The sequence below is a fragment of the Quercus suber genome, unplaced genomic scaffold, assembly GCF_002906115.3.
Source record: "Quercus suber isolate HL8 unplaced genomic scaffold, Cork oak 2.0 scaffold_17, whole genome shotgun sequence".
NCBI classification, from domain to species: Eukaryota; Viridiplantae; Streptophyta; class Magnoliopsida; order Fagales; family Fagaceae; genus Quercus; species Quercus suber.
Genome location: NW_027069482.1, coordinates 143,969 through 170,295, shown reverse-complemented (window position 1 = coordinate 170,295; position 26,327 = coordinate 143,969). Strand labels below are relative to the sequence as shown.

Sequence of the window (26,327 nt, the reverse complement as noted above, 5' to 3'; positions counted from 1 at the left end):
ATTGGTGGATTACCCCAACTTTGGGTTTGAGTTGAGTCATAGCTTAATGCAAATTTTATCCAGATCACCAATAATTATGGGTGGTATAATACAATAATTATGAAGCTAAATCGCTATCAAATGTTTACTTTCGAATGTTTGAACTCAAGATTTACCTATATCAAGAACCTAATTAGTGGACCACCCCAACTTTGGGTGGTATTTATTTTTTTATTTTTGCTAATAGAGTTGTAACAATACTTGACTATAAGTACTACATCATGGTTCTAACTTCTAAGTTCCAACACATTGAAGAGTAGAGGATCCAAACTCAACCGTCTCCACCTCTGACATTTATTATCCATGTGAAATGTGACTAGGTGGCAGTGTGGCACCTCAAAATAAAAACAATGGAAAGAAAAATCCCAAATTTTTTTTTGGGTTTGAGAATTCCAATGGTACATGATTTTCAGGCCCCCATATAATATCGAATTGCCTTATGCTTACTTAAGCAACAACCTCATAAATCATTTTCCTGCCAAAAACAGAACATTTACATCATCCCTTTATTACTTTTTAGTAGAGTGTGTTGGAACAACTCTAGACAACCTTAACTTCTCCATCATAAGCCCTCATGTGGATGTTACCTAATTTGATATTACAATCTTACCCCTCCCACCCTATACCCATCCATCACCTGCAGGTCACCCAATTACTGCCCAATTAACCTTAAAAAAATAACCCACAACACCAAACAAGTCACACAGAACGATTAAATCAACTGGCCTTGAAATCTCAGAGCCCCCGAAGTTGTCTACAAACTCAAAGTCAAAGCCCCTGGATGGGTCAACATTTCCCACTTCAACAATGCCACACACAAAAACACGTACTTTGCCACGCTTGTTCCACGTCATAGATTATGAGTGGTAAATAAAATGATGAAGATTCATGTGACATTGACAAACAATAATCACCATGGTTTAAAAAATTGGACTAATCAATAAAAAAAAAGGACTAATCCAATAAAAACTTATAAAATATGTCAAAAAACCGGTCATAACCAATCAAAAATTGAGAATCAGGAGCAAAAATGGCCTTTTAACAGTACCAATTTTTAAAATGATAGTATCATAATCAACCACATAAGACAGTTCTAATAAAGTATATGAATTTGTGTGCAATACTAGCATTTAATTTTTCTAAATTTCTTTTCACACACTTCCTCACCCCAAATAGGCCCAAATCTTATAAATAAATGAGAAATATTAACGAGTATTATTGGGGTATTGATTAATAATCCATTTTAAGAAAGTTTTGATATCACTTTTATAAGAAATTAAAAAAATTATCAAAATATTAATTATTTTTATTCTTTTCACATAAATTTTTTTTAATTGAATTGTTAATTAATGTCCTACGACACTCATTAACATGATCATAAATAAATAAATAAATAAACGGATAAAATAAAAAAGAAAAAGAAAGTCTGAAAGTGCTCACAGTGAGTCAGTCACATTTCCTTTAAAAAATTAATTGACAACCATAAATAACCTGCGTCACAAGCGTGTAACTTTATGATTCTCCCCTGCCCGAACGGCCCGATCTGCCCGAACTCTGCTCTACCCAAGTACCAAGTACGCCTTTCCTTTTTGCCGTCTGAGGCTCGCTCTTTCTCTCTCTCTCTCTCCGATTTTCTCTCTCTTCGCTATTTTCTCTCTCTAGATTCTCGCAGTCTCTCTCTCTCTCTCTGAATCGAAAGGCGGCTCGAATTTCTCTCTCTCTCTCTCTCTCTCTCTCTCTCTCTCTCGGTCGTTTTGGATCTGAGGTTTTTGATTAGATCGGTTAATCGGATTCGACGCGGAAACCCTAGAAATCGGAATCGAAAATTTTGAGGTTTTTGGGGAGTGGAAGAAGAAAGGGGATTTAGGGTTCGGGGTTTTTTGAAATTGTAATGGTGCGTGTGGGGGATTAGGGTTAGGGATCGATCTAGGGTTTTTTTTTTATTAAGCGTATGTGAAGAATTTGGGGGGAAAAAAGAAGAAGAGAGAAGTGGGTTTGGGGTTTTTGGGAATTGATGGTACTCGTAGTAGGGATTGAAGTTGGGAAAGGGGAAAATGCAAGGCTATGCTGCATGGGCGGGTTGGTGAGGAAAGGAAACGGAATCGGCACATGTGGACAGTCCCCACGCGTGCGACCATAGCCGCTTCCGCCACCGCAACCGATGGTTCTTCTTCGGTCACTTTGTGTTCCTCTAATTCGTTTTGCAAGGTTTGATTTTGATTTAAAATTTTTTTTGGTTTGTTTATTTGGTTGGATTTGATTGTTTGGTGTGTGAGAAAAATTTTGTGGGTTTTGATTGTTTGGGACTTGAGATGATTTGGGATGTTTGGTAAGCAAGAAGATGAGGTGGGGTATTTGTGTTTGATCGATTTAGAAAGAAAATCTTTTGTTTTTTGTTTTTTTTTTTGTTTCTGTTTTGGTTTGGCTGTTGGGGGAAATTCTTGATATCAATGAGAATTTGTGTGAATTAATGTGAAAGTTGATTGATTTAGATTTGAGGGAATGAACCCAATTTTTGTGAATCGTTTGTGTGTGTGAGTGTGTTTTGGCTCGATTGATTTGGAAATGGAGTCCCATTTTTTTGAATTGGTGTGATGGATGTAATGCAAAAATGAACTTGGTTTTGCGAAATGTATTGAGAAGCTTAGAAGGGGTATTGAAAGCTACTATTTTGGCTAACTGTTGATGGGTTTTGAAAACACTGAAATCTTCTACCTATTTTGTGTTTTGTGGGGATAAAGTTTTTCTATTGAACTGTTTAAATGAATGCAGGGAAGGATTCAGGCTCTGCAATGACCTCTAGATTTAAATTTCTCTTGGGAGGGGACACCTTTTGATGGGAAATTATGAAAACATTTGGAATTAAATTTTTTCTACAATCTGGTTGTTCTTATGTTTTAGGTGTCAGTTCTGGATGTTTATTCATGGTCAGGATATTATATGGTTGATGGGCCATTGCAGATGACACGATATTGGACTATGTTGACTGGTATTTTACCTGTTTGGCTCATGTCCTGATATAAATATTATTAATGCTTAACAACATCATAACATGGTCACGTTCACAGGAACAGCTTCTTTTAAGTGAACATAAAAATGCAATTAGTTTATGGAGTAGATATTTAGATTCTAGATGACAGAAAATACGCCAAGGTTAGCAAGCATTGTCAGTCAATTGAATTGAGAAAACTTATAATATATTTTTATGTTTTTGAGACATTTGTTGCTTGCTTAGGAGCAGTAGATTCTTGTTGAATCAATATGTTTATGTTCACAGTATCAAGTTAAATAACTTTCAATAAGTTTATTTTAATGACATGTATCAAGAAATTATATAAACAGAAGAAGTATGTATTGTTGCTTGGCATTGGCATTGGTATTGGTATGTATAGGCATTAAGTAATACTGCTAAGGGTTAGACTTGGTGGCTTTCTGGCATGGAGTTAAAGGCCTTAAAAAGTCACCTAAGTTCAAATTCTTCTACTTAAGCCGTTGATTGACATGAGTTAAGTGTTATTGCTTTTTTGACTGCCAGATTTCTTATTACAATTTGAAAATATTCCTTAGACAAACTGAGTGCATTATAATGCCTACAACTAGCCAATGAAAGTCCTCTTTCTGCCCTTCTGTTTGTAATGTACATCGATTGTGGAAGTGCATTTGGTTTTCTCAAGACCTTCAAATTTATAACTGCCTTAATTCCTTTTTTTGCCTCCTCTTCTCAGGACGGACGCAAAATTAGTGTTGGTGACTGTGCTCTTTTCAAACCACCTCAGGATTCCCCACCTTTCATTGGAATAATTCGTTCATTGACTCAGAGTAAAGAGAATAAGCTAAAGTTAGCTGTGAGTTGGCTTTATCGGCCTGCTGAAGTAAAGCTTGGCAAAGGCGTCCTGTTGGAAGCCGAGCCAAACGAAATCTTTTATTCCTTTCATAAGGATGCGATTCCTGCTGAATCGTTACTCCATCCGTGTAAAGTCGCATTCCTTCCTAAAGGTGTTGAACTTCCATCAGGGATTTCATCATTTGTGTGTCGGCGGGTATATGATATTACAAACAAGTGTTTATGGTGGCTAACTGATCAGGATTATATTAATGTGAGTTTTTAACGCTCTTGCAGATACGTCTCCTTGCTTACATATGCTATTTCTTTAGGGTAGTTCTGAATATTCTTACTTGCACAATGGAAATTCATTAATTTTCTTTTACAGGAACGACAGGAAGAGGTAGATCAGCTGTTATATAAGACACGGAAACAAATGCATGCAACTTTACAGCCAGGTGGCAGATCTCCAAAGCCAATGAGTGGTCCAACATCAACATCGCAGTTGAAAGTTGGTTCAGATAGTCTCCAGAATAGTGCATCTTCCCTTCCTTCTCAAGTTAAAGGAAAGAAAAGGGAGCGGGGAGATCAGGGCTCTGAGCCTATCAAACGAGAGCGTACTACAAAAATTGATGATGGGGATTCCAATCATACTAGACTGGAAAGCAATTTAAAATCTGAGGTTTCAAAAATTACAGAAAGAGGAGGGCTAATAGACTCTGATGGTGTTGAGAGATTGGTGCAGCTCATGCTGCCTGAAAGAAATGAGAAAAAAATAGATTTGTCTGGGCGGTCTATGCTTGCTGGTGTTATAGCAGCCACAGATAATTTTGATTGCCTTACTCGGTTTGTGCAACTCAGGGGTCTGCCTGTATTTGATGAATGGCTCCAGGAAGTCCATAAAGGGAAGATTGGTGATGGCAGTGGCCCCAAGGATGGTGATAAAACTGTTGAGGAATTTCTCTTGGTTTTACTTCGTGCTCTTGATAGGCTGCCTGTAAATTTACATGCCTTACAAATGTGCAACATTGGGAAGTCTGTGAATCATTTGCGCACTCATAAGAACTTGGAAATCCAGAAGAAAGCAAGAGGTTTAGTTGACCTATGGAAGAAACGTGTTGAGGCTGAAATGAACATCAATGATGCGAAGTCTGGCTCAAATCAGTCTGTCCCCTGGTCTGCAAGATCACGCCTTCCAGAAGTTTCCCATGGTGGGAACAGACACTCAGGTATGTCGACTGATGTTGCAATGAAGAGCTCAGTTACACAGCTTTCTGCATCCAAAACTACTTCTGTGAAGATTGTCCAGGGGGAGAGTATCACCAGGTCTGCATCTGCATCTCCTGGGTCCATAAAATCAGTTCCATCACCTGCACCGGTGAGTGCTAACTTAAGAGACAGCCAGGCTCGAAATGCTGTTGGTAATGCTGCTGATCTCCCTCTGACATCAGCAAGGGATGAGAAAAGCAGCAGTTCTAGTCAGTCGCACAACAACAGTCAATCATGTTCTAGTGACCATGCTAAAACAGGGGGACATTCAGTGAAGGAGGACGCAAGGAGCTCTACTGCTGGTTCAATGAGTGGAAATAAGAACTCACGGCATCGAAAATCAATCAATGGCTTCCCTGGCTCAGCTGTATCTGGAGCACAAAGGGAAATAAGTTCAATCAAAAGTTCCTTGCACAAAAATCCAGCTTCAGAAAAATTATCACAGTCTGGATTGTCATTGGAAAAGACACCTGAAAGCCCCTCAATTGAGGGTAACAGTCAAAAATTGATTGTTAAGATTTCAAATCGAAGTCGCAGTCCTGCACAAAGTGCCAGTGGAGGATCAATTGAAGATCCTTCAATCATGAATAGCAGAGCTTCTTCTCCTGTGCTTTCAGAGAAGCATGATCAGTTTGATCGTACCCTGAAAGAAAAGAGCGATACTTGTCGAGCTAATATTACTTCGGATGTGAATACTGAATCCTGGCAAAGTAATGATTTGAAGGATGTACTGACTGGGTCTGATGAGGGTGATGGATCCCCTGCAGCTATTACTGATGAAGAGCGCTGCAGGACTGGAGATGACAGCAAAAAATTGGCAGAAGCTAAAGCTACTTCCTCATCATCAGGGAATGAACAAAAATCAGGGAATTTGCAGGAGGCTTCTTTGCGCTCCATAAATGCTTTAATTGAAAGTTGTGTTACGTACTCTGAAAGAAATGCATCTATATCCATTGGGGATGATGTTGGGATGAATCTCCTTGCTAGTGTGGCTGCTGGAGAGATGTCGAAGTCTGAATTGGTTTCACCTACTGATTCTCCGCAAAGGAACACCCCTGCAGTTGAGCATTCCTGCACAGGTAGTGATACCAAAGTTAAATCATCTCCACTAGACGACCTTGCTCAAGACCAAAGCCAGTCTAATGATGGTGCTGGTGATGAGCCTGAGAAGCAGGGTGTTGTTTCCTGTAATATTGGGACAAAAATTGTTGAAAGCACATCTGTTTGTTCGTTGTCTGGGGAGAAACCTGCAGGAGAGAACCATGGTCATTTAACTGTAGACCCATGTGTAGAAAGTGATGGTAAATCTACTGAAATAACAGTAGCTGCTTCAATGACCTTGTCACCTGTGAGCACTATAGAGAAAACTATGGATATTGACGGAGTCAAATCACTTCAGGAGAAAAAGGCGGTTGGTGAGGTGAATGCAGAAGCCATTCCGGATGTAAATGAAAAGACAAGTTGCTCTTTGTTGAATGAAGATAAGTTCAATGTAGTTTCTACTCTTGAGTTCCAGATGGAAGCAGCTGAAGGGCTGGATGGTGGTAACCAGACAGAGCAGAAGCCACCTTTATCCATGATGCATATGGAAGATGTGAAAGGAACCAAAGAGGAAGTTGTGGTACCTTCTGGTGGTGGGAAAGATATTGCTTCAGAGAAAGTAAAAGATCTGAAGGCTGAAAAGATTGATGAAGCAGATGCCAGGAATCATGTAAATCAGGCTGAAAAACAAAGAAATGAGCAGGAAATTAATGACCCTACAACTTCTGAGAATCGAACTTCAGTTGGTTTAGCTTCCACTGTCACTGATCATGATGGTGAGTACGTGGAGGAGAATTCGGAAAGCAAAGCAGGTCATGATCAACAGGTTAGACCAGCTCCTCACACGATTTCACCTGCATTAACTGCACAAGAAACAGAACAGCCTGAAATGACTAGGGGACCTAAGAGGACTGGCACAGAAGCAGTTGACACAGAGGTAAGTAAATCAACCAATGCAGATGCAACTTCTATGCCTGCTGCCAGGGCATCAGATATGGATGCAAAAGTGGAATTTGATTTGAATGAAGGCTTTACTGTGGATGAGGGAAAATTTGGGGAACCGAATAGCTTGCCGGCACCAGCATGTTCATCCGCCGTTCGATTGGTTAGTCCATTACCTTTTCCTGTTTCTTCCGTATCTAGTGGCCTTCCTGCTTCAATTACTGTTGCTGCTGCTGCAAAGGGCCCGTTTGTTCCACCAGATGACCTGCTAAAGAGTAAAGGGGAACTTGGTTGGAAGGGATCAGCAGCCACTAGTGCCTTTCGGCCAGCTGAACCCAGGAAAGCTCCAGAAATGCCACAGGGCACTGCAAACGTCCCTCTTCCTGATGCTGCAGCTGGCAAGCAGAGTCGCCCTGCATTGGATATTGATTTGAATATACCTGATGAAAGAGCCCTTGAGGATTTGGCTTCACGGATTTCTGCTCAGGAGCCAGGTTCTTCATCTGTCCCAACAAATAATCATGATGTGGCACGTGATGGAATGATAGGTTCTGAACCTGTTCGTGGCTCTGGTGGACTTGATCTTGATTTGAACCGAGTTGATGATGCTTCTGATATGGGCAATTTCTCAATCAGCAACGGTCGTAGAATGGATATTCCACTTGCACAAGTTAAGTCACAATCGGGTAATGCTCTTAATGGTGCAGTGAGTGGCCGCAGGGACTTTGATTTGAACAATGGGCCTTTAGTTGATGAGGTGTGTGCTGAACCATCACCTTTCAGCCTGCATTCCAGGAGTGGTTTTTCATCCCAACCATCCGTTTCTGGCCTCAGAATGAACAATACAGAAATTGGGAACTTTTCACCATGGTTTACTTCAGGAAGCAATTATCCTGCTCCTGCTGTGCCTATTCCGTCTATTATGCCAGATAGAGGGGAGCAGTCTTTCCCAATTGTTGCAAGTGGTGCGCCGCCAAGGATGTTGGGTACCACTGGTGGCAGCAGTCCATTTAGTCCTGATGTCTTCAGGGGGCAAGTGTTGTCATCTTCTCCAGCAGTGCCCTTTTCCTCCAGCACTTTTCCGTACCCCGTCTTCCCTTTTGGAACCACCTTTCCACTGTCATCAGCCGCTTTTCCTGGTGGTTCAACAACATACATGGATTCATCATCTGGTGGGAAGGTTTGCTTCCCTGCAGTCCGTCCCCAGTTTTTAGGACCTGCTGGTACTGTTTCTTCTCATTTTCCTAGGCCTTATGTTGTCAGCTTCCCTGATGCAAACAACAATAGTGCTGAGAGCAGTAGGAAATGGGGAAGACAGGGTTTAGACCTTAATGCCGGGCCTGGAGGATTAGACTTGGAAGCAAGAGATGAGACTTGTCTTCCACCAAGGCAACTGTCTGTTTCCAGTTCACAGTCCATAGCAGATGACCAAGCAAGGATGTACCAAGTTGCAGGTGGTCTTTTGAAGAGAAAGGAGCCTGAGGCTCCTTGGGATGGGTACAAGCAGCCCTCGTGGCAGTAGGAATGAGTAATGGCACAATCTGGTCACCCATGAAAAGCTCGTAAGTTTTCGTTTCTGTATATATAGCACATGTGAGTAGTAACCTAGGAGAGTGATAAAGGTTTCTTTAAGATTTTTTGGATATTACATAGGAAAACTAGAAAAAGGTTTTGGTAATGAATAGTTTGTAAATGACATAAGATAATTTCTCAGTGTTTGTCCATGTATGCAACTATTTTTCATTCCTCAGTAGCTAAACAGGGGGAGTTTCGACTTTTTATTATTATTTTAATAATGTATTTATCTTTTCTCTGAATTCATTGTGGTTACTGTCTTTTCCATAGTATTTATGCATTTATCTCCATTTATTATTATTATTTTTTGTACATTAGAGCTGCCATTCTTAACTTTTTATATTAATTATTATTTAATTTCTTCTCTTCAGTGCCTTGAGGATGGGTGTTGGCTAATCCCAGAGGTTGTCATCTAACTTGTGTGCTTTCGGAGGATGGGTGGTAAGTGAGTTATCTGATGTTGTTCATAGTCTCCGACCCCCATCCCTTCTCTGTATCAAATTGTAATCTGTCTGGGGTCTACAAGCTATTTGTTCCTTGAATTTGTTCTGGGTGGCTGCAGATCAGTTTCCCCTTTGTAGATATTTTAACTGTTGGAAAGCATGCAGTCTGTGTTGCCCAGACATTCAAAATTGGTTCCTTTACTGGTATTCAGTGCAACAACTATATATGACATTGGACCCAAAGCCATCCCTTCCTTTTCCAACACTTCCTTTTATGGAGGTTGGGTTACTAAACTGCTTATAAGCCAACACCTTTTGTATGTGATTTGTTGTTAATTTATCTTTCTTTGCCTTTCCCCTTCTACCTTCTAATCACATATATATATATATATATATATATAAAGCTGACTGGTCATCGAATTTTGGCAACTGAACTTCTCTTGTTTTGTCATGGTTTAGTTGCTATGCTTGATGTTGTATTCTAATTTCATTTTATTTTATTTTATTTATTAACACTAATATTAGTCTTCGATACAGTTTGGTTTTCTGTCCAGACTTTGTTCCAATGTTCCTACTCATCAAGATCAATATTTTTATTACATGGTGTTTTCCCACAAGCCACATCTAGGAGCTGTTTGGTTAACCAATTCTCATTTTTTGAGGAATCATTCTTCTCAAGTGTTTGTTTACATATGCATGGTCAATTATTGTGCTAAAAAGTCTTCCTTGATGTTCAATGAATGAAATTGTGCATCATCTGTATGATTTTATGCAGTCAGTGACGACTCTTCAGGAGAGGCCTTAGCTTTGTATTGTCCGAATTGTTTGGTACTGTAAACATTCTTTTTATTTTTTAATTAGGTTGGATGTTGTATTTTTGTTTATTTACCCAAGTTGCTGTATACTAATTGTTGATGGGTGCAAATGGCTGTGGGAAGAGTTTGAATGTCTTCCTGAAATAGAAGTTATAACATGGATTATAATAAGATGATGGAAACACTGTGACACGGAGCATAAAGATTTATTTATTTTTTCGAAGTCTCGCTGCAATTGAAAAATCAGCAATTTCACCAATCCTAGCCCCTTTTAGAGGTGGGGGCATGAGGCATGGACAATTGGTTAAACAGAGCAAATTTGTTCCATGATTATAAGGAAGTAAGGAACTCTCCCTGTTTCAGCGCTTTGTTAATGCATGTGCGTTTATGAGGATAAATTAAATAAGATAGATAGCCAACTCAAAAGTCATTATAGCCTCCCGTACCGTCACTTTGAACTATATTTGTCTGTGGCTTTAGGCAAGAACTTAATTGATAAGGCAAATCGCTTGCGTACCAAGCATAATTTTTATTGAGCAGTTTGTGGTTGAGAAGGCATTGAATTAAATGGCTCACTTTATAACTATAGATGATGGCATTGGTCTACTAAGATAGTATGGGGACAAATCTGCTCAACCCAATTATGGTCTCCACTTGCCACAGAAATTTCAGGACTCCCTCCTAATTTTTGATGTCATTAAGCTTATCTCGTCTTAAAAAGTTGTTTAAAAGATTATGAAAATTTATATCTCATACATTGCTCTTAAAATTAACCTACAGAAACCTACATGGATTAGAGGCATTTTATCCCGCTTTTACAGCAAAAATTCAAAATCTTTTGCTGTATTGAAACTATAATCAATTAAGCAATGAAGCTATTCGGGAAAAGAGGTACTTTTCCTTTGTTGTTCAATTCTTTTACTGGCAAAATAAACGACAACTGGTGTTCAAATAATCATTATAAAGACAATTATAATATATATAAAAACAAATGGAAAATAAAAATAAAATAGCCACAAATAATAAAAGTGATTTGTAAACATTTAACCATCAGTGATTTTTTTTTTTTCCTAAAAAAAAGAAAGAGAGAAGTGATTTAGAGGATAAAATCAAGCATTTTGGCAAATTCAACAGGCCAAGAAAAGGGACTGGCAAACACAACTAAGAATAGAATATGATTGTAAATGTGTGGGGAATAAGGGGATAAAACTCATAAAAAAAGGGCAGGGCATAAAAAAAGAAAACAAAAATGAAGGGTCATTATCAGTTGACCTCACCTAACAAACCACACAACATATATTGCATTGCTTTGAAAAACACAAAAAAAAAAAAATATATATATATATATATATCGACCCGATTCCGAAAAATTAAAACCCGAATCCGTAACAGACTTTAACCCAACCCAAGACAGCCCCGTTGCCAAGTCTAAACTACACCTTTCCTTTTCCCGTCTACCCCTCTCTCTCTAGATTCTCGCACTTCTTTTCTCTCTCTAACTCTCTCTCTCTAGAGACCGAAAATTTCTCTTTCTCGTTCGGCGGATCTGAGCTCCAATTAGGCCGATTAATCGGGCACAGAAAATCGGAGTCGAAGTTTTTTTTTTTTGGAAAAAAAAAAAAAGAAGAAGAAGCAAATTAGGGATTGTATTATTATTATATTTATAATTGAATTAAGTTTGTTTGGTAGTTTGTTTGTTGGCGTAAGATATGGTGGGAGCTAGCTAGGGTTTCGGATCGATCTAGGGTTTTTTTGCGGAATTGGGAGAAAATCGTTTGGGTGGTGTAGAAAAGAAAGTGGAGAGGGTGTTTGGGGGAATTGATGGTTTTCGTGGAAAGTGAAAAAGAAAAAAATTTAGGGATTGAAGGACGAAGGATTGGGGAAAATGCAAGAGGGCTATGCTGCAGAAGGTGCATGATGGGAGTAGTGGTGGTGGCGGTGGTGATGGTGAGGATAGGAAATCGACGACTCGGCACATGTGGACTTGTGTCCCCACGCGTCCAGCGAATTTGATCCCAGCTGATGCTTCTTCTTCTTCTTCTTTTGTTTCTCAGCCTAATTCATTTTTCAAGGTCTGCTTTTTATTTTTTTATTTTTTGTCTTAATTATATTATTTGATTTAATTTGGTTTGGTTTGGTTTTTGTTTGATTCTATTTGTTGGGTTTGATTGTTTTGTGGGTTTTGGAATAAATGATGGGGTTGTGAATTGATGGGGTTTCTGGGTTTGATTGGTTTAGAAAGTAGGAAACTAACCTGATTTCTGAGAAAATGAATGTTTTGATTTTGGGTTTTTTTTTTTTTTGGGTGTGAATTATAGGAAATTAATGAAATTTTGTTTCAATTATTTGAATTGCTGAAAATGGACCCCTCTTCTTCCAATGGAGTATGAAAGAGAAGGTTTATTTCGGTGTATTTAATTATATATATGAGCTAAAAAAATTTCAATGAATGTTCCCAATTGACCTGTAAATAGATTCAGTTTGTAGTTTCATAAATATTGGTGCTAGGAATAGGAATCATGTGATGGTATTTAAGTAGAGGTAGAAATGCCTAGGGGCTAGGAAACTTGCCCCAAATCTTGGAGTTAAGGCACCTCAAGAAGCATGAGCCAAGCTCGAATCCTATTAGTTACCTCTTTGATGGTAAATTGGTGGGATTTATCATAGTAATTTCCAGGTAATTTTAGCTGATAAAGTCTTGCTCAAATGGCACCTCCTCCCCTTGTAAGAGCTAGGTGGAGGCTGAGCGCGTGGGTTCAGGCTCCTCCAGGTGCATGTGTAATTATCAATTAAAAAAATGCCTGCTACTTGTTATAGACGTGCTTGGGATTAGTTGCGTATTTGAAGAGTTCTCCTTGTTGGCCCTTAAAACAAAAGAAAGGTATTAATTTTTATTTTGCATTGTAGTCCTTGTTAGAATGACTATTAAATCTACTGGCCCTTAACATTTTAAAATTTTAGTGCTTAGGTGGTTTTTTCTGATATGCTTCTACTTGGCTCTCGCTTTCTTGGCATATTTTAATAAATTATATTACTTTGTTCAAAAGAGATAGCAGTCAGAGTACACGAGACATTTAATTTTTTTACTAGTTTGGCAATATAGAGATTATCTTGAATTGATTCCCTACTTTTTACTTTTTTACTTTGAAAATTCTGAAAAATTTCTTACTGTAATGGATGGATTTGAATACTATCTTTATTCTTCTAATAATGAAGTTGCATAATCTAATCTTTGGCTTGCTAATCAATGTAATCATTGATGTGTATTTGGTGCTTATTTCTCTTTTGACCTTGTGGATTTCCCAATTATGATATGAGAGTGAAAATACATTTCTAAAACCTTCAGTTGTTTATATGGGAGTGACTAATCATTGATACTACTTTTTATTGTCTTGTTAATCATTCTGCCATCTATTTTATATGTTATTTTCTCTATGATAAAATAGGAAGAATCCTATTTTTCCCCTCTTTGGTTTTTGGTTCTTCTTCTTCTTTCTATTAACTGGGTTTTTTTTCTTTTTCTTTTTCTAACTTTACAGGATGGACGCAAGATCAGTGTTGGTGACTGTGCTCTTTTTAAACCACCTCAGGATTCCCCACCTTTCATTGGTATAATCCGTTGTTTGACTACGAGTAAAGAGGATAAGTTAAAGTTAGGTGTTAACTGGCTATATCGACCTGCTGAAGTAAAGCTTGGCAAAGGCGTCCTATTGGAAGCTGCGCCAAACGAAATCTTCTATTCCTTTCATAAGGATGAGATTCCTGCTGCATCGTTACTTCATCCATGTAAAGTTGCCTTCCTTCCTAAAGGTGTTGAGCTTCCATCAGGGATTTCGTCATTCGTTTGTCGGCAGGTTTATGACATTACAAACAAGTGTTTATGGTGGCTAACTGATCAAGATTATATTAATGTGAGTTTTCTTTTTATATAAATTCTCTTGTTCATCTTTCATTTTGCTCTCACATGCTGAATCTTTAGGGTATTAATGTCTTTTCTCTCTCAGGAACGTCAGCAAGAAGTAGATCAGCTGTTAGAAAACACGCGAATTGAAATGCATGCAACATTGCAGCCAGGCGGGCGATCTCCAAAGCCAATGAGTGGTCCGACATCAACATCGCAGTTAAAAGCAGGTTCAGATAGTGTTCAGAATAGTGCTTCTTCCATTCCTTCCCAAGTTAAGGGAAAGAAAAGGGAGCGGGGAGATCAGAGCAGTGAGCCTGTCAAACGAGAGCGTACTACAAAAACAGATGATGTGGATTCTGGACACAGTAGACTGGATGGTAATTTAAAATCTGAGACTGCCAAAATTACAGAGAAAGGAGGCCTTATAGACTCTGAAGGGGTGGAGAGATTGTTGCAGCTGATGCTGGCAGACAGAAATGAGAAGAAAGTAGATTTAGCTGGGCGGTCAATGCTTGCTGGTGTTATTGCAGCCACAGATAAGTTTGATTGCCTTAGTCGGTTTGTGCAACTCAGGGGTCTGCCTGTCTTTGATGAATGGCTCCAGGAAGTCCATAAAGGGAAGATTGGTGATGCTAGTGGCCTCAAAGATGGTGATAAATCTGTTGAGGATTTTCTCTTGGTTTTACTTCGTGCACTTGATAAGCTGCCTGTAAACCTTCATGCCCTACAAATGTGCAACATTGGTAAGTCTGTGAATCATTTGCGTACGCATAAGAACCTGGAAATTCAGAAGAAAGCTAGGAGTTTAGTTGACACATGGAAGAAACGTGTTGAGGCTGAAATGAACATCAATGATGCAAAGTCGGGTTCAAATCAGGGTGTCACCTGGACTGCAAGATCACGCATTCCTGAAGTTTCCCCTGGTGGGAATCGACAATCAGGTGCATCCACTGATGTTGCTGTGAAGAGCCCTGCAGAGCTCTCTGCATCCAAAACTGCCCCAGTGAAAGTTGTCCAGGGTGAGAGCACTTCTCGGTCTGCATCTGCATCTCCAGGGTCTAAGAAAACAGTGCCATCAACTGCGCCTGCAAGTACTAACCTAAAAGATGGTCAGGGTCGAAATGCTGTTGGTTTCACCTCTGATCCCCCTCAGGCAACAGTGAAGGATGAGAAAAGCAGCAGTTCTAGTCAGTCTCACAATAGTCAATCTTGCTCTAGTGACCATACTAAAACTGGACTTTCTGGGAAGGAGGATGCAAAGAGCCCTACTGCTGGTTCAATGAGTGGAAATAAGGCCTCAGGTGGTTCTTCACGGCATCGGAAGTCAATAAATGGCCTCCCTGGCTCTGCTTTATCTGGAGTTCAAAGGGAAAGTTGTTCAAGCAGGAGTTCCACGCCAAAACATCTGGCCTCAGAAAAACAATTACAATCTGGATTGCCATGTGAAAAGGCACTTGATGGGCCTGTCAATGAGGGTAATGGTCATAAATTGATTGTTAAGATTCCAAATCGAGTTCGCAGTCCTGCACAAAGTGCCAGTGGAGCATCTTTCGAAGATCCTTCACTTTTGCATAGCAGAGCTTCTTCTCCTGTGCTTTCAGAGAAGCATGATCAGTTTGATCGTAGCTTGAAAGAAAAGAGTGATGCTTATCGAGCTAATATTACTTCAGATGTGAAAACTGAATCATGGCAAAGTAATGAATTCAAAGATGTACTGACCGGTTCTGATGAGGGTGATGGATCACCTCCTGCCATTAGAGATGAAGAGCACTGTAGGAGTGGTGATGACAGTAAAAAGTGGGCAGAAGCTAAAGCTGCTTCCACATCATCAGGGAATGAACATAAATTAGGGAGTTCAGAGGAGGGTTCTTTACGCTCTATAAATGCTTTGATTGAAAGTTGTGTCAAGTACTCAGAAGCTAATGCATCTATTTCCATTGGAGATGATGGTGGAATGAACCTGCTTGCTAGTGTGGCTGCTGGAGAGATGTCCAAGTCTGATGTGGTTTCACCCGCTGGTTCTCCGCAAAGAAACACACTTGCAGTTGAACACTCCTGCTCAGGCAGTGATTCCAAATTCAAATCATCTCCTGCAGATGACCTTGCTCGAAACTGTAGCCAGTCTAATGATGGTGCTGATGTTGAGCATGAGAAGCAGGGTTTAATTTCCAGTAATGTTGGTCCTAAAAATGGAGAAGGTAATTCAGCCTCTTTGACGTCTGAAGAGAAAGTTGTTGAAGGGCACGGTGGAATTTTTCATTCTTCAAGTAAGGATTTGCAGCAAACTGCAGACCCATGTGTAGAAAGCAATGGAAAATCTACTGAAATGACAGTACCTGCTTCAGTGGCTTCTCCTGCAATCACAGTAGAGAGAACCATGGATATTGAAGGAGGCAAACATCTTGAGGAGAAAAAGGCAGTTGATGGGGTGAATGTAGATGCCATTCCTGATGCTAAAGAAAAGGCGAGTGATTCTATGTCAGATAGAGATAAGGTTGATGTGTCTGCAAGGCTAGAAGTCCATAATGAAGTCATCGAAGGCTCATCATCACACCCATCTTTAGAAATTGATGGTGAGGACAAGAAGTTTGTAAACGAAGGGTTGAACAGTGGTGTGAAGACAGAGCAGAAGCCTCTTGCTTTGATGATACATTCTGAGAGTGTGAAAGGAACCAATGAAGAAGTGCTCCGTCCTTCTGGTGGTGGGAAAGATCTGGTTTCCGGAAATGTCAATGAATTGAAGACTGAAAAGACTAAGGAAACAGATGTGAGAAGTAATGTTAATCTGACTGAAATACAAAGTAATTTGCAGGAAGGTAATGCTCCTACAATCCCTGAGAATCAAATAGTTGGTTCAGGTTTAGCTATTACGGATTGTGAAGGTGAGTATCTGGATGAGAAGTTGGAAAGCAAAGAGGGTTTTATGCAACGTGGTAGACCAGTTCCTCACAAGGTGTCTTGTGCATTGCCTGTGCAAGAAACAGAATGTGAGCAGTCAAGGGGGTCCAAGGTGACTGGCATGGAAGTTGAAGATACTGAAGAATGTACATCTACAACTGCAGATGCTGCTTCTATGTCTGCTGCAGGGGCATCAGATATGGAGGCAAGAATGGAATTTGATTTGAATGAAGGCTTTGCTAGTGATGATGGAAAACTTGGGGAGCCAAGTAATTTGACAGCAACAGAATGTTCAACTGCCCTTCGTTTGGTTAGCCCGTTACCTTTTCCTATTTCTTCTGTGACTAGTGGCCTTCCTGCTTCAATTACAGTGGCTGCTGCTGCAAAAGGGCCATTTGTTCCGCCAGATGACTTACTGAAGAGTAAAGGGGAACTTGGTTGGAAGGGATCAGCAGCTACTAGTGCCTTTCGGCCTGCTGAACCCCGGAAGGCTCCTGAGATGCCACATGGCACTGCAAACATTCCTCTTCCTGATGCTACAGTTGGCAAGCAGAGTCGCCCTCCATTGGATATTGACTTGAATTTTCCCGATGAAAGAATTCTTGAGGATTTGGCTTGTCGAGATTCTGCTCCTGAGGCAGGTACTTTATCTGGACCAATAAATAATCCTGAAATGGCACGTGAAGAACTAATGGGTACTGCTCCTGTTCGTTTCTCTGGACTTGATCTTGATTTGAATCGTGTTGATGATGCATCTGATATGGGCAATTACTTAACTAGCAATAGTTGTAGAACGGATGCCCCACTTGTGCCAGTTAAATCATCAAGCAGTCCTCTTAATGATGCTGTGAGTGTCCGCAGGGACTTTGATTTGAACGATGGGCCTGTTGTTGATGAGATGAGTGCTGAACCTTCACCGTTTAGCCTGCTTGGTAGGAGCAGTCAGCCATCACAACCACCTGTTTCTGGCCTTAGAATGAACAATACAGAAATGGGAAATTTCTCACCATGGTTTGCTACAGGAAGCACTTATTCAGCAGTTATTCCATCAATCATTCCTGATAGAGGGGAGCAGCCTTTCCCTATTGTTGCAACTGGTGGGCCGCAGAGGTTGTTGGGTCCCACTGGTGGCAGCAACCCATTTAGTCCTGATGTTTACAGGGGGCCAGTGTTGTCATCATCTCCTGCCGTGTCCTTCCCCTCCAGCTCTTTTCAGTATCCCATCTTCCCTTTTGGAACCACCTTTCCACTGACTTCAGCCGCTTTTTCAGGTGGTTCAACAACATACATGGATTCATCATCTGGTGGGAAGGTTTGCTTCCCTGCAGTTCATACACAGTTTTTAGGACCTGCTGGTGCAGTTCCATCCCATTACCCTAGGCCTTATGTTGTTAGCTTCCCTGATGGTAGCAATAACAGTAGTGCTGAGAGCAGTAGGAAATGGGGAAGGCAGGGGTTAGACCTCAATGCCGGGCCTGGAGTCTTAGATGTAGAAGGCAGAGATGAGACTTCTTCTCTTCCACCAAGGCAACTTTCTGTTGCCAGTTCACAGGCTATAGCAGATGAACAAGCAAGGATATACCAGGTAGGTGGTGTTTTAAAGAGGAAGGAGCCTGAGGGCGGGTGGGATGTTTACAAGCAATCATGGCAATAGATTTGAGTAATGCACAATTTGGTGACCCATGAAAGCTTGTAAGTTCTTGATTCTGTATTTGCCAGTTCTAATATGCAAGTGTAGTTACCAAAAAGAGAGAGGATCTCTGCAATGTTTCTTGGATTGTGCAAAGGGGAACAATGGGAAAAGGTTTTGGTAAAGAGTAATTTTTAAATGACAAAAAGAAATTTTTTTAGTGTTTTCTCCATGTATGTAACTCTTTCCATTCCTCGGTAGCTAAATAAGAGAAGTAAGATTTTATTTGATTCTCCTGAACTAATATGTTGCATATTGCATTGATTGATAAGGTCAGTTTCTTTTGGCCAATGAAGAAAAAAGAGATAAAGAGAAAATATTCATTTAGTTCATGTCCTTGGTTCTTGTTGATGCAGAAATGTGAGGCACTTTTTGTCCCATTGGGTCTGAATGAAGCATTGGTCAAGACTCGAGTCATTTATGCCATTATGTTTTATTTTTTTAATCAGGCCGCTCAGCTATCATTATAGTTGTCAGTTGTCATTATGATATGAAGCTTCCCCAATTTTGTTCAGCACCTGAAGCACCTCGTTTTCACTCTCTTTTTTCAGATAGAAATGAGAAAAAGAAAAAAGAAAAAAAAAAGTTCTTAAAAATGAAATAAAAGTAACTGCATTTGTCTATACCATATTCTTTACACCTGGTTAGCCCAGAGAGAGAGAGAGAGGGAGAGATGAAATGCCACTTCCTCAGCGGTCTTCATGTACCACCAAGTTTGAGTTTGTGGATCAGATATTTCATATGAAAGCCATTGTAAACGGAAACCCCTACATGTGCAGTGTTAAAAAAAATGTTGTGATACGAGGCAGACCTTAAAAATCTCTCCGAATAGACCGTATCACATATGGGCTATTACCCCATTGCTTCAAAAAGATAAGTAGGCATTGCTTCCACGGCCAACATAAATACATAATTCCTCCAGTGGCAAAGATGACTCAATTATCGATCTCTATGACAACGAAGTACCTAACATTGGCCTATAAGCGTGTAGCTACAGTTTTTTTTTTTTAATTTTTTTTTTTATTATTATTTTTTATACTCTTTGTATTGGTAACATTGAAATTGTAAATAGTGCATCTGGGGATCTTCATACAACAGCCTCAACAAATTAGTCAAGGTTAGTCGCGCATATTTTTCTTCCTCCATTTTATTCTATTTGTAGTAATACTCTTTGTTATATTGGATTCAACGCATTGTTACACTCCATACATGAGAGTATAAGTCGGATCCATTCATAATACATGAGAGTATGAGTTGATGGGGCAACTGAATTCTAACGAATTCACCATTTCACCTTGTGAATCTTAATAGCTTTTTACAGCTAATTTGAAACCAGTGAGTGACTACCATGAATAGCAAACCAGTCTCTTGTTTGAGAAAAAGAAAAAGAAAAACATTTCAACTTCAATTCTTTACAATGAACAAATAACACAAAGATTAGTTTCCAAGGATATACGATTTCCTGATAATTATAATAATAAAAAATAAAAATAAAAATAGAAAAAGAAAGTGAAAGAAAATAGCCATAGAGCTCCGATATTTCTTCAGACATCGCATGGAAATAAATCTAGCAGGATCCTTACAGCCTGACTACAATGGAAATCTTCTGGGTGACATAGCCAAGGTCAAAGCTTAAGTAGATCGTTTCATTTGAGACACACGAAACTGCTCCCACGAAAAACATTTCTGCAGTTTTAAGCAACAGATTATTCCCAAGAAATGGAAGCATGAAGGATACAAAAGACATCAGAAACAGGATAGTTAAAGATGACTTTTTGTTACACTAGCAGATAGGCAGGCACTAACAAAATACTATCGAGAGTAATGATGCTAATTATAGAAAAGGCTATATCGGCAGTAACATGAGAAAAAATGATGCAGAAGCAACACAAACTTACTAGAGTTTGAATTTCAAAGGGTGAGATATATACATAAGAAGAAAGCAAATAATAGTGTAGTGCATAAAGCACTTGAACTACATTCATTTAGGATGGTAATTCACAAACGCAGAGTGGGATATGGTGCCCAGAAACTGCATAATTGAAGGATGGTAAAAAAGTCTCTTAATTGTAAGAAAAGAAAGTACTAACAATAGGCATCCGCGACGTGGCTTTTTCTTCTTCTCTTTTTGCTTCTGTGGTGGCTTGATGACCACCTTGATTGCAGCATCAAAAACTGCTTTCACATTCTGCAATTGCAATGTAAATGGTCACAAACAGCATAAAGACAGATACAACCTGTAGTAACCTTTTAAGACAGAATAGTGAGGACAAGTACCCAAAGCAATCAAACTATGTGGAAATGGAGAGGCAGGCAAGATTCTTTAAGAGAGAGAAATGAAACACCCCAAATTCATCACAAGCATTGCAACTATCCAATCTGTTTGGAGAGTAAAAAGGTTGTGATACAGGCTACTTAAATGGTCATTTTGTCATGCCATAATTTTATTTTTTCTAAAAGAATAGGATTTCATTCAACTATTTAAGTCCATCGTTCAATAATTATTACAATTTATACAATTGAGCCTAATATTCCAATTTTATTAATTTCTTCAAACAAAATTTCCAAATTTATGGAAATTAAGTCTCAAAATACCAAAATAAATCAAACTAGTAAATTTAAACAAGTCTCAAACGCCAAAATCAATAAAACTAACAAAATCCACAAAACCAGTACATCAGTTGGATTTTTTTTCCCTCAACTGACAATTGCCAACGAGTTCTAACTTAAATGACACTTCCTCCTCCCTCAATAATGGATACCCATGAGGAGGATGTGTACAGAAAAAAGGGCAACCCAGCTCCTATTTCTATGAGTCTGGTAGGCAGTCTTGCCCACAATTTTTAGAGAAGCTAATTCCCAAGGTCAAACCTGTGACATAGTGTTTGGGCAGAGGACACTTACCATCGCACCAAGGTCCCACCTTTATGTGTAACTTACCAATTCTTTTTTTTTTGGACATGTATCTCATTTGAAATAAAATATTCCCAGGTCTTGCTTTTTTCAATAATATGTCAAAATATTCAAAGCAGCAATGATTATCTGCTAAATTGTAGAACTTTTATTACAGCATAAATGGTATGATGGTAATTGATTCCTTTTTATTTCTTCTAGGATCCCACTAAAACAAAATGAAGAAATGTGCCAAAGATTGAAATACCCATCTTTTTAAGTTGTCAGTTTTCTAGGTGCTACAACTTGATTAAAACCTGCTGCCAGAATATTTACACAAATCAATAATCAATTTGACATTATATCTTTGGTCAATATAGTTTATTTTGGTTGCATGAGCATTCCACATTTTCTCATATTTGCAGCAGAAAATATACTGTTGCATCAATCACATGTTAAGAATATATATGCCAGCTCATACATACCTGCTGAGTTTTTGAGCTGCATTCTATATAATATGCAGCACCAATCTGTTTACGGAGTTCCTCGCCCTGATTATATTAAAACCGTTATCAGAAATGGAACGAACCATAAACATCAAGTTGTAGAGAGCAGCTACTGGATGAAACCACACCTGTGCAGTCGTCACAGGCACCATTCCTGGATGATCAGCCAAATAGTGCTTATCCTCACGAAGATCTATGTGTCCATTATAAACCATGCATTAATTGCAGAAATCAGCACTACTGCAAATAACTAATCACCACAATAATTTAAAGACAAATGTCAATACAATCTACATAAGGGTTAATTGGAATGGAAAATTTCCTGTTTTTCACTGTTACCAGAATATTGATTGTAATAGTATGAAAATGAGAAGTTTTTTTGAAATATGACACTACTATGAGAGCTACCATCACAGATATTGGTTCATTCAGATCAGATAAAAATAACATATTTAAATAGCATTAAAGGTGCTAAAGTTTTCTTATACAGTAGTTAAATTTCATAAATTCTATGTTAGTCCTGCTTATTAGATAACAAAAATTTCCCATTCGAAGAGAATGTTCAGTGATAGAAATCCCATTGCTTGGCAAAAGATAGGAGACCTATTACAATTGACAATTGCAACATCAATTTTATTAAGGTTATTAAAATGTTGAGCTTGCTCTTTCATTATATCAAATAAATACAGACGACAAGGTGAAATGATATCTTTGAACTAAAAAATTTGGATTCTCAAAACTAGATTGTTTGGATTAGTGACAAAGCGTGATCCATCGAAATCAGAGAATCACAAAATTGTAAGAGAAAGATATTTAAGTTTCACAAATTTTAGGCATGCAACGATTTTATATAGGAATCTTATTAAATGTAATTCCAATAGAGGGGAAAAAAAAAATTGGAAAAAAGCCATCCCTTTTAGCTAATTAATTTATGGGAATGTATTCCTTTTAGAGCACTATGCTAATCATGCATAAGAGTACAGAAGGATGAACGATCCCTGTCTTGATATTTATCCCATGTGATGGGATGTATGTGGAGCCTAACTTACTGTATTGGTTATGCCAGGCCCCAAACAAAATTGGTGCCTATACAATTATTGGGGGCATTTCTGGTATTTAAGTACAATTTAAATGCCCTAGGCTTTTTATTGTAAATTCTCACATTCATGTAGCCCTAGTAATAGGGGGGGTGTATATATGCTAATGATCCTTATAACTCTGGTTATACCAGTCATAATAATATTGCAGCAACTTCAATGACGCAATCCTAGGTTTGGGTGAACCATGTAAATCTGAGTGTTTTGAGTTATTAGATCTGGGTTAGGTTGCTACTTTTCTAGCACCGTACTACTTTCAAATGGGATATGACCTTATTCCATGCACCAAGATGACATTCATGAGCCAACATAGCAGGGTCCCTATCAAAATGATCTTGCCCTTCTCACCACATTACTGATATTACTACATGAAAATCAGAGACTTCTAAAAATATTGAAAATTTTGGAATATTCATGTCCTCATGTTTAACAAAACAGGCTTCTTCTCATACTAGGGTCAGGTTTAGTTGATACACAACACGTGGATGGTGGACACCTACAATATATATTTTCCTTCACAGAGAGCAGCTGTCAGTGCATTTATGGATTTATTTAATGCTAAAATCAGTACAAAGTATATCAAATACATTTTTGGAGCCCAAACTCATTACATTAGTAGGAAGAAAGCAAGAAAAGAAGTGGTCATACTGAACGATGAGTAACTAAATACAAGTTTCGAAAGATTGCACATAACAAGAAACTAGCCACAAACAAGATAGGGTTCAAAGTGCATATTAATATCAATTCCTTTTAACTTACCCAATTTGGTGCCAACCAGAACCACGGGAATGCCAGGGGCATAATGCTGAAGTTCAGGGATCCACTGATCAAGAAATTGAGTATTAGAAATCACGTCTATTTACAATTACAAATCATCCCAGCAAAACCATAAATTACAGTGAAACGTAATGCTAAAGACAACTCAGTCCAAATGTAAAATTATCAGGTAAATTCACCTTTTTAAGTACGTTTTCATAGCTTGCACGACTAACTAGTGAGAAAGCTAAGACAAAGACATCTCCCCCTCTGTAGCTCAATGGCCTTAATCTATTGTAATCCTCTTGCCCTGTGGAGTACATTGAAAACAAATAAGACATAACAAACCTGTTTTATTACAAAATCAAAATCTAATTGGAAACTTTTAGGCTCAAGTTAAAATTTTCAAAGAAAAACAGGGAACTTTTCAGCTCAGTTTAAGATACAAGTAGAGAGGAAATTATATTTAAAGCTAAAAATGTTATCATAAACCATCAAATAAATTATACCAGCTGTGTCCCAGAGTCCTAAGTTAACAGTGGTGCCTTCAACCACCACATTTGCACTGAAGTTATCAAACACTGTGGGTATATAATCCTGATAAACAAAAAATAAAAAGACATTCAAATTCAAAAAATAATTAAGAACTAAAAAGAGTCTGAGATAACAACAGGAACAACAGAACAGCAACAAGAAGTTGAAACCTAAGAAAAAACATAGATTTGTTAATAATAATAAAATAGAAGGTAAATTGCTCAACCATATGTTGGTGTGAGAGAGAGAGCAATTGCTCTATAATTAAATCATAAAAAGCAAAAATCTGTAAAACCCAGATGCATACACTCATTGAACAACACAAAAATGCCAAAAAAGATAATATATAAATTAATCCAAAAAAAGAAAAAAAAGAAAAAGAAAAAGAAAAAAAGACCCAGATGGATCTTTGAAAGAAGCAATAACATACAGTGGGGAATTTGTTACTTGTATAGCAAATAAGCATGCAGGTCTTCCCAACAGCCCCATCTCCAACTGTCACACACTTGATGAACCTTGAAGCACTTGAAGCCATTAAAACCAAACCCAGAAGAAGAAGGCTCAGCGCTCAAATATTAACACCAAAAAGGGTTGTTGGGTTTTAACAAGTTTGTTGCTTTTGATTCAAAGTGAGAGAGAGAGAGAGAGAGAGAGAGTCAGTGTGTGTAGCAACTCACATGATTCTCACTCATTCACTCTTCTGTAGCAATTCTTTTTTACTCTTTGATGTTTTCTCTTTCCTAGTTTTAATTGATTCTGATTTTTTTTTAAGGATGATTCTGAATTTTTATATAAAATATGTTAATAAGTTTCTTCTTTTTTTTTTTCTTTCCTTTTTTGGTAAAAAAAAAGAAAAGTATTAGTACAAAATAGTGAATACCCATTATTAACCTTAAAACTGAAAATGGGTATTAATATATTTTTAAAAAATCTTAATACTTGATTACGACTATATTAACTTTTTTTTTAATTTGAAAGATATTTTTTTTTTCATTTTTTTTAATTTATCTTTATTTTTCATTTTTTTTATTCCTTGAATACTTCTCTTTTATTTTCCCTTGAAAATTTTCCAAAAAAAAAAAAAAAAAAGAATAACTCAACTCATCAATTTTCATAATAGTTAGGTTAAATTTATTGATTTTCACAACAATATAATTGACAAATATTTATCGATTTTTGTACCCAAAAAAAATATTTATAGATTTTTATCTTAACTTATCACAAATATCATTTTTTATTATTTATTACTAACAAATTACTATCGTAAAATATTTTGTGAAAATTTGTACAATAATATCATAGAAGTTTTTTTTTAAGATAAATTTCAAAATTGTTGAAATAGTAGGCTATGAGTAATATATATAGACTTTTTTTTTTCAGCACCCATTAGGCCATTATTTGAATAATTATAAAATGTATTGTAAAAAAAAAAAAAAGTTGTTTCCGTAACATTATAAATTTTACGGGTTTTTTTTTTTTTTAAAAAAATTATTTTAATAGTGGATTTTGTAGTCCCAATTTATGTTCGTAGAAACGCATGTGAGAGCGTATTACTCTGTACCGCCATGCACCAAACGGCTCACTCGTGACCTTGCGTGCCCAATGTAACACGTAATTTTGTTGTTTCCATTTTTCATTTAATTATTTAGTATCTTAAAAAATAAAAAACCAATGTAGGTTGTAATTAATCTAATTGGTAAAGTTTTTTGTCATTGAAAAAAAGATTTTATGTTAATCCATATCTACACTAAAAACCACATATTGGTGTTAGATTTTTGGTTCAATCTCTGTTTAAACCAAAAACCATTTGATGTTTTCACTTGATGATAAAGCGCAATTATGTTAAAGCAATTGTATAACCTTTTACCTAGTTAACAGTAATAAGTAACAATTAATCTACCATTTTTTCAGCAACAAATATTGGTGAAAAGTGGATGCTCAAATGCTTTATCCAATTTATTCAAGTGATACACTAGGCTAACTGCAACATTTAACAATGTTGGACCACAACAAGGACCAAATTGAAATAATACCAGCTATATGAAAACAATGACAGGGATTTGTGGAGATTCTAGGACCACAAACATTACTCTGATTCATAAA

The 26,327-nt window shown here is 37.8% G+C and overlaps 3 protein-coding genes across 4 annotated transcripts; 2 read left to right on the top strand and 1 right to left on the bottom strand.

Annotated features, from left to right (window-relative positions):
- The first annotated feature begins 1,624 nt into the window (after positions 1–1,624).
- Positions 1,625–10,016, top strand: LOC112031647 (uncharacterized). Of its 2 annotated transcripts, XR_002884994.2 has the most exons (5): positions 1,625–2,247; positions 3,765–4,136; positions 4,251–8,676; positions 9,061–9,130; positions 9,670–10,016. XR_002884994.2 is itself a non-coding variant. In XM_024064350.2 (4 exons), the coding sequence occupies exons 1-3, from the start codon at positions 2,104–2,106 to the stop codon at positions 8,634–8,636; spliced, it is 4,902 nt and encodes a 1,633-aa protein (XP_023920118.1). In that variant the 5' UTR covers positions 1,625–2,103; the 3' UTR covers positions 8,637–8,676; positions 9,061–9,496. The 2 variants fall into 2 exon arrangements, 1 of the variants encoding a protein (XP_023920118.1); XM_024064350.2 differs by lacking the exon at positions 9,670–10,016 and having other exon boundaries at positions 9,061–9,496.
- Positions 10,017–11,334: 1,318 nt separating this feature from the next.
- On the top strand, positions 11,335–18,679 carry LOC112031663 (uncharacterized). The gene is made up of 3 exons (XM_024064369.2): positions 11,335–12,019; positions 13,487–13,858; positions 13,952–18,679. Exons 1-3 carry the CDS (start codon positions 11,846–11,848, stop codon positions 18,401–18,403), a joined length of 4,998 nt encoding a protein of 1,665 aa, XP_023920137.1. The 5' UTR covers positions 11,335–11,845; the 3' UTR covers positions 18,404–18,679.
- Positions 18,680–19,792: 1,113 nt separating this feature from the next.
- On the bottom strand, positions 19,793–24,971 carry LOC112031636 (rac-like GTP-binding protein 3). The gene is made up of 8 exons (XM_024064336.2): positions 24,655–24,971; positions 24,200–24,287; positions 23,891–24,000; positions 23,694–23,757; positions 21,966–22,030; positions 21,817–21,882; positions 20,530–20,627; positions 19,793–20,125 (listed from the first exon to the last, which is right to left on the bottom strand). Exons 1-8 carry the CDS (start codon positions 24,757–24,759, stop codon positions 20,086–20,088), a joined length of 636 nt encoding a protein of 211 aa, XP_023920104.1. The 5' UTR covers positions 24,760–24,971; the 3' UTR covers positions 19,793–20,085.
- Between the last annotated feature and the right edge of the window lie 1,356 nt (positions 24,972–26,327).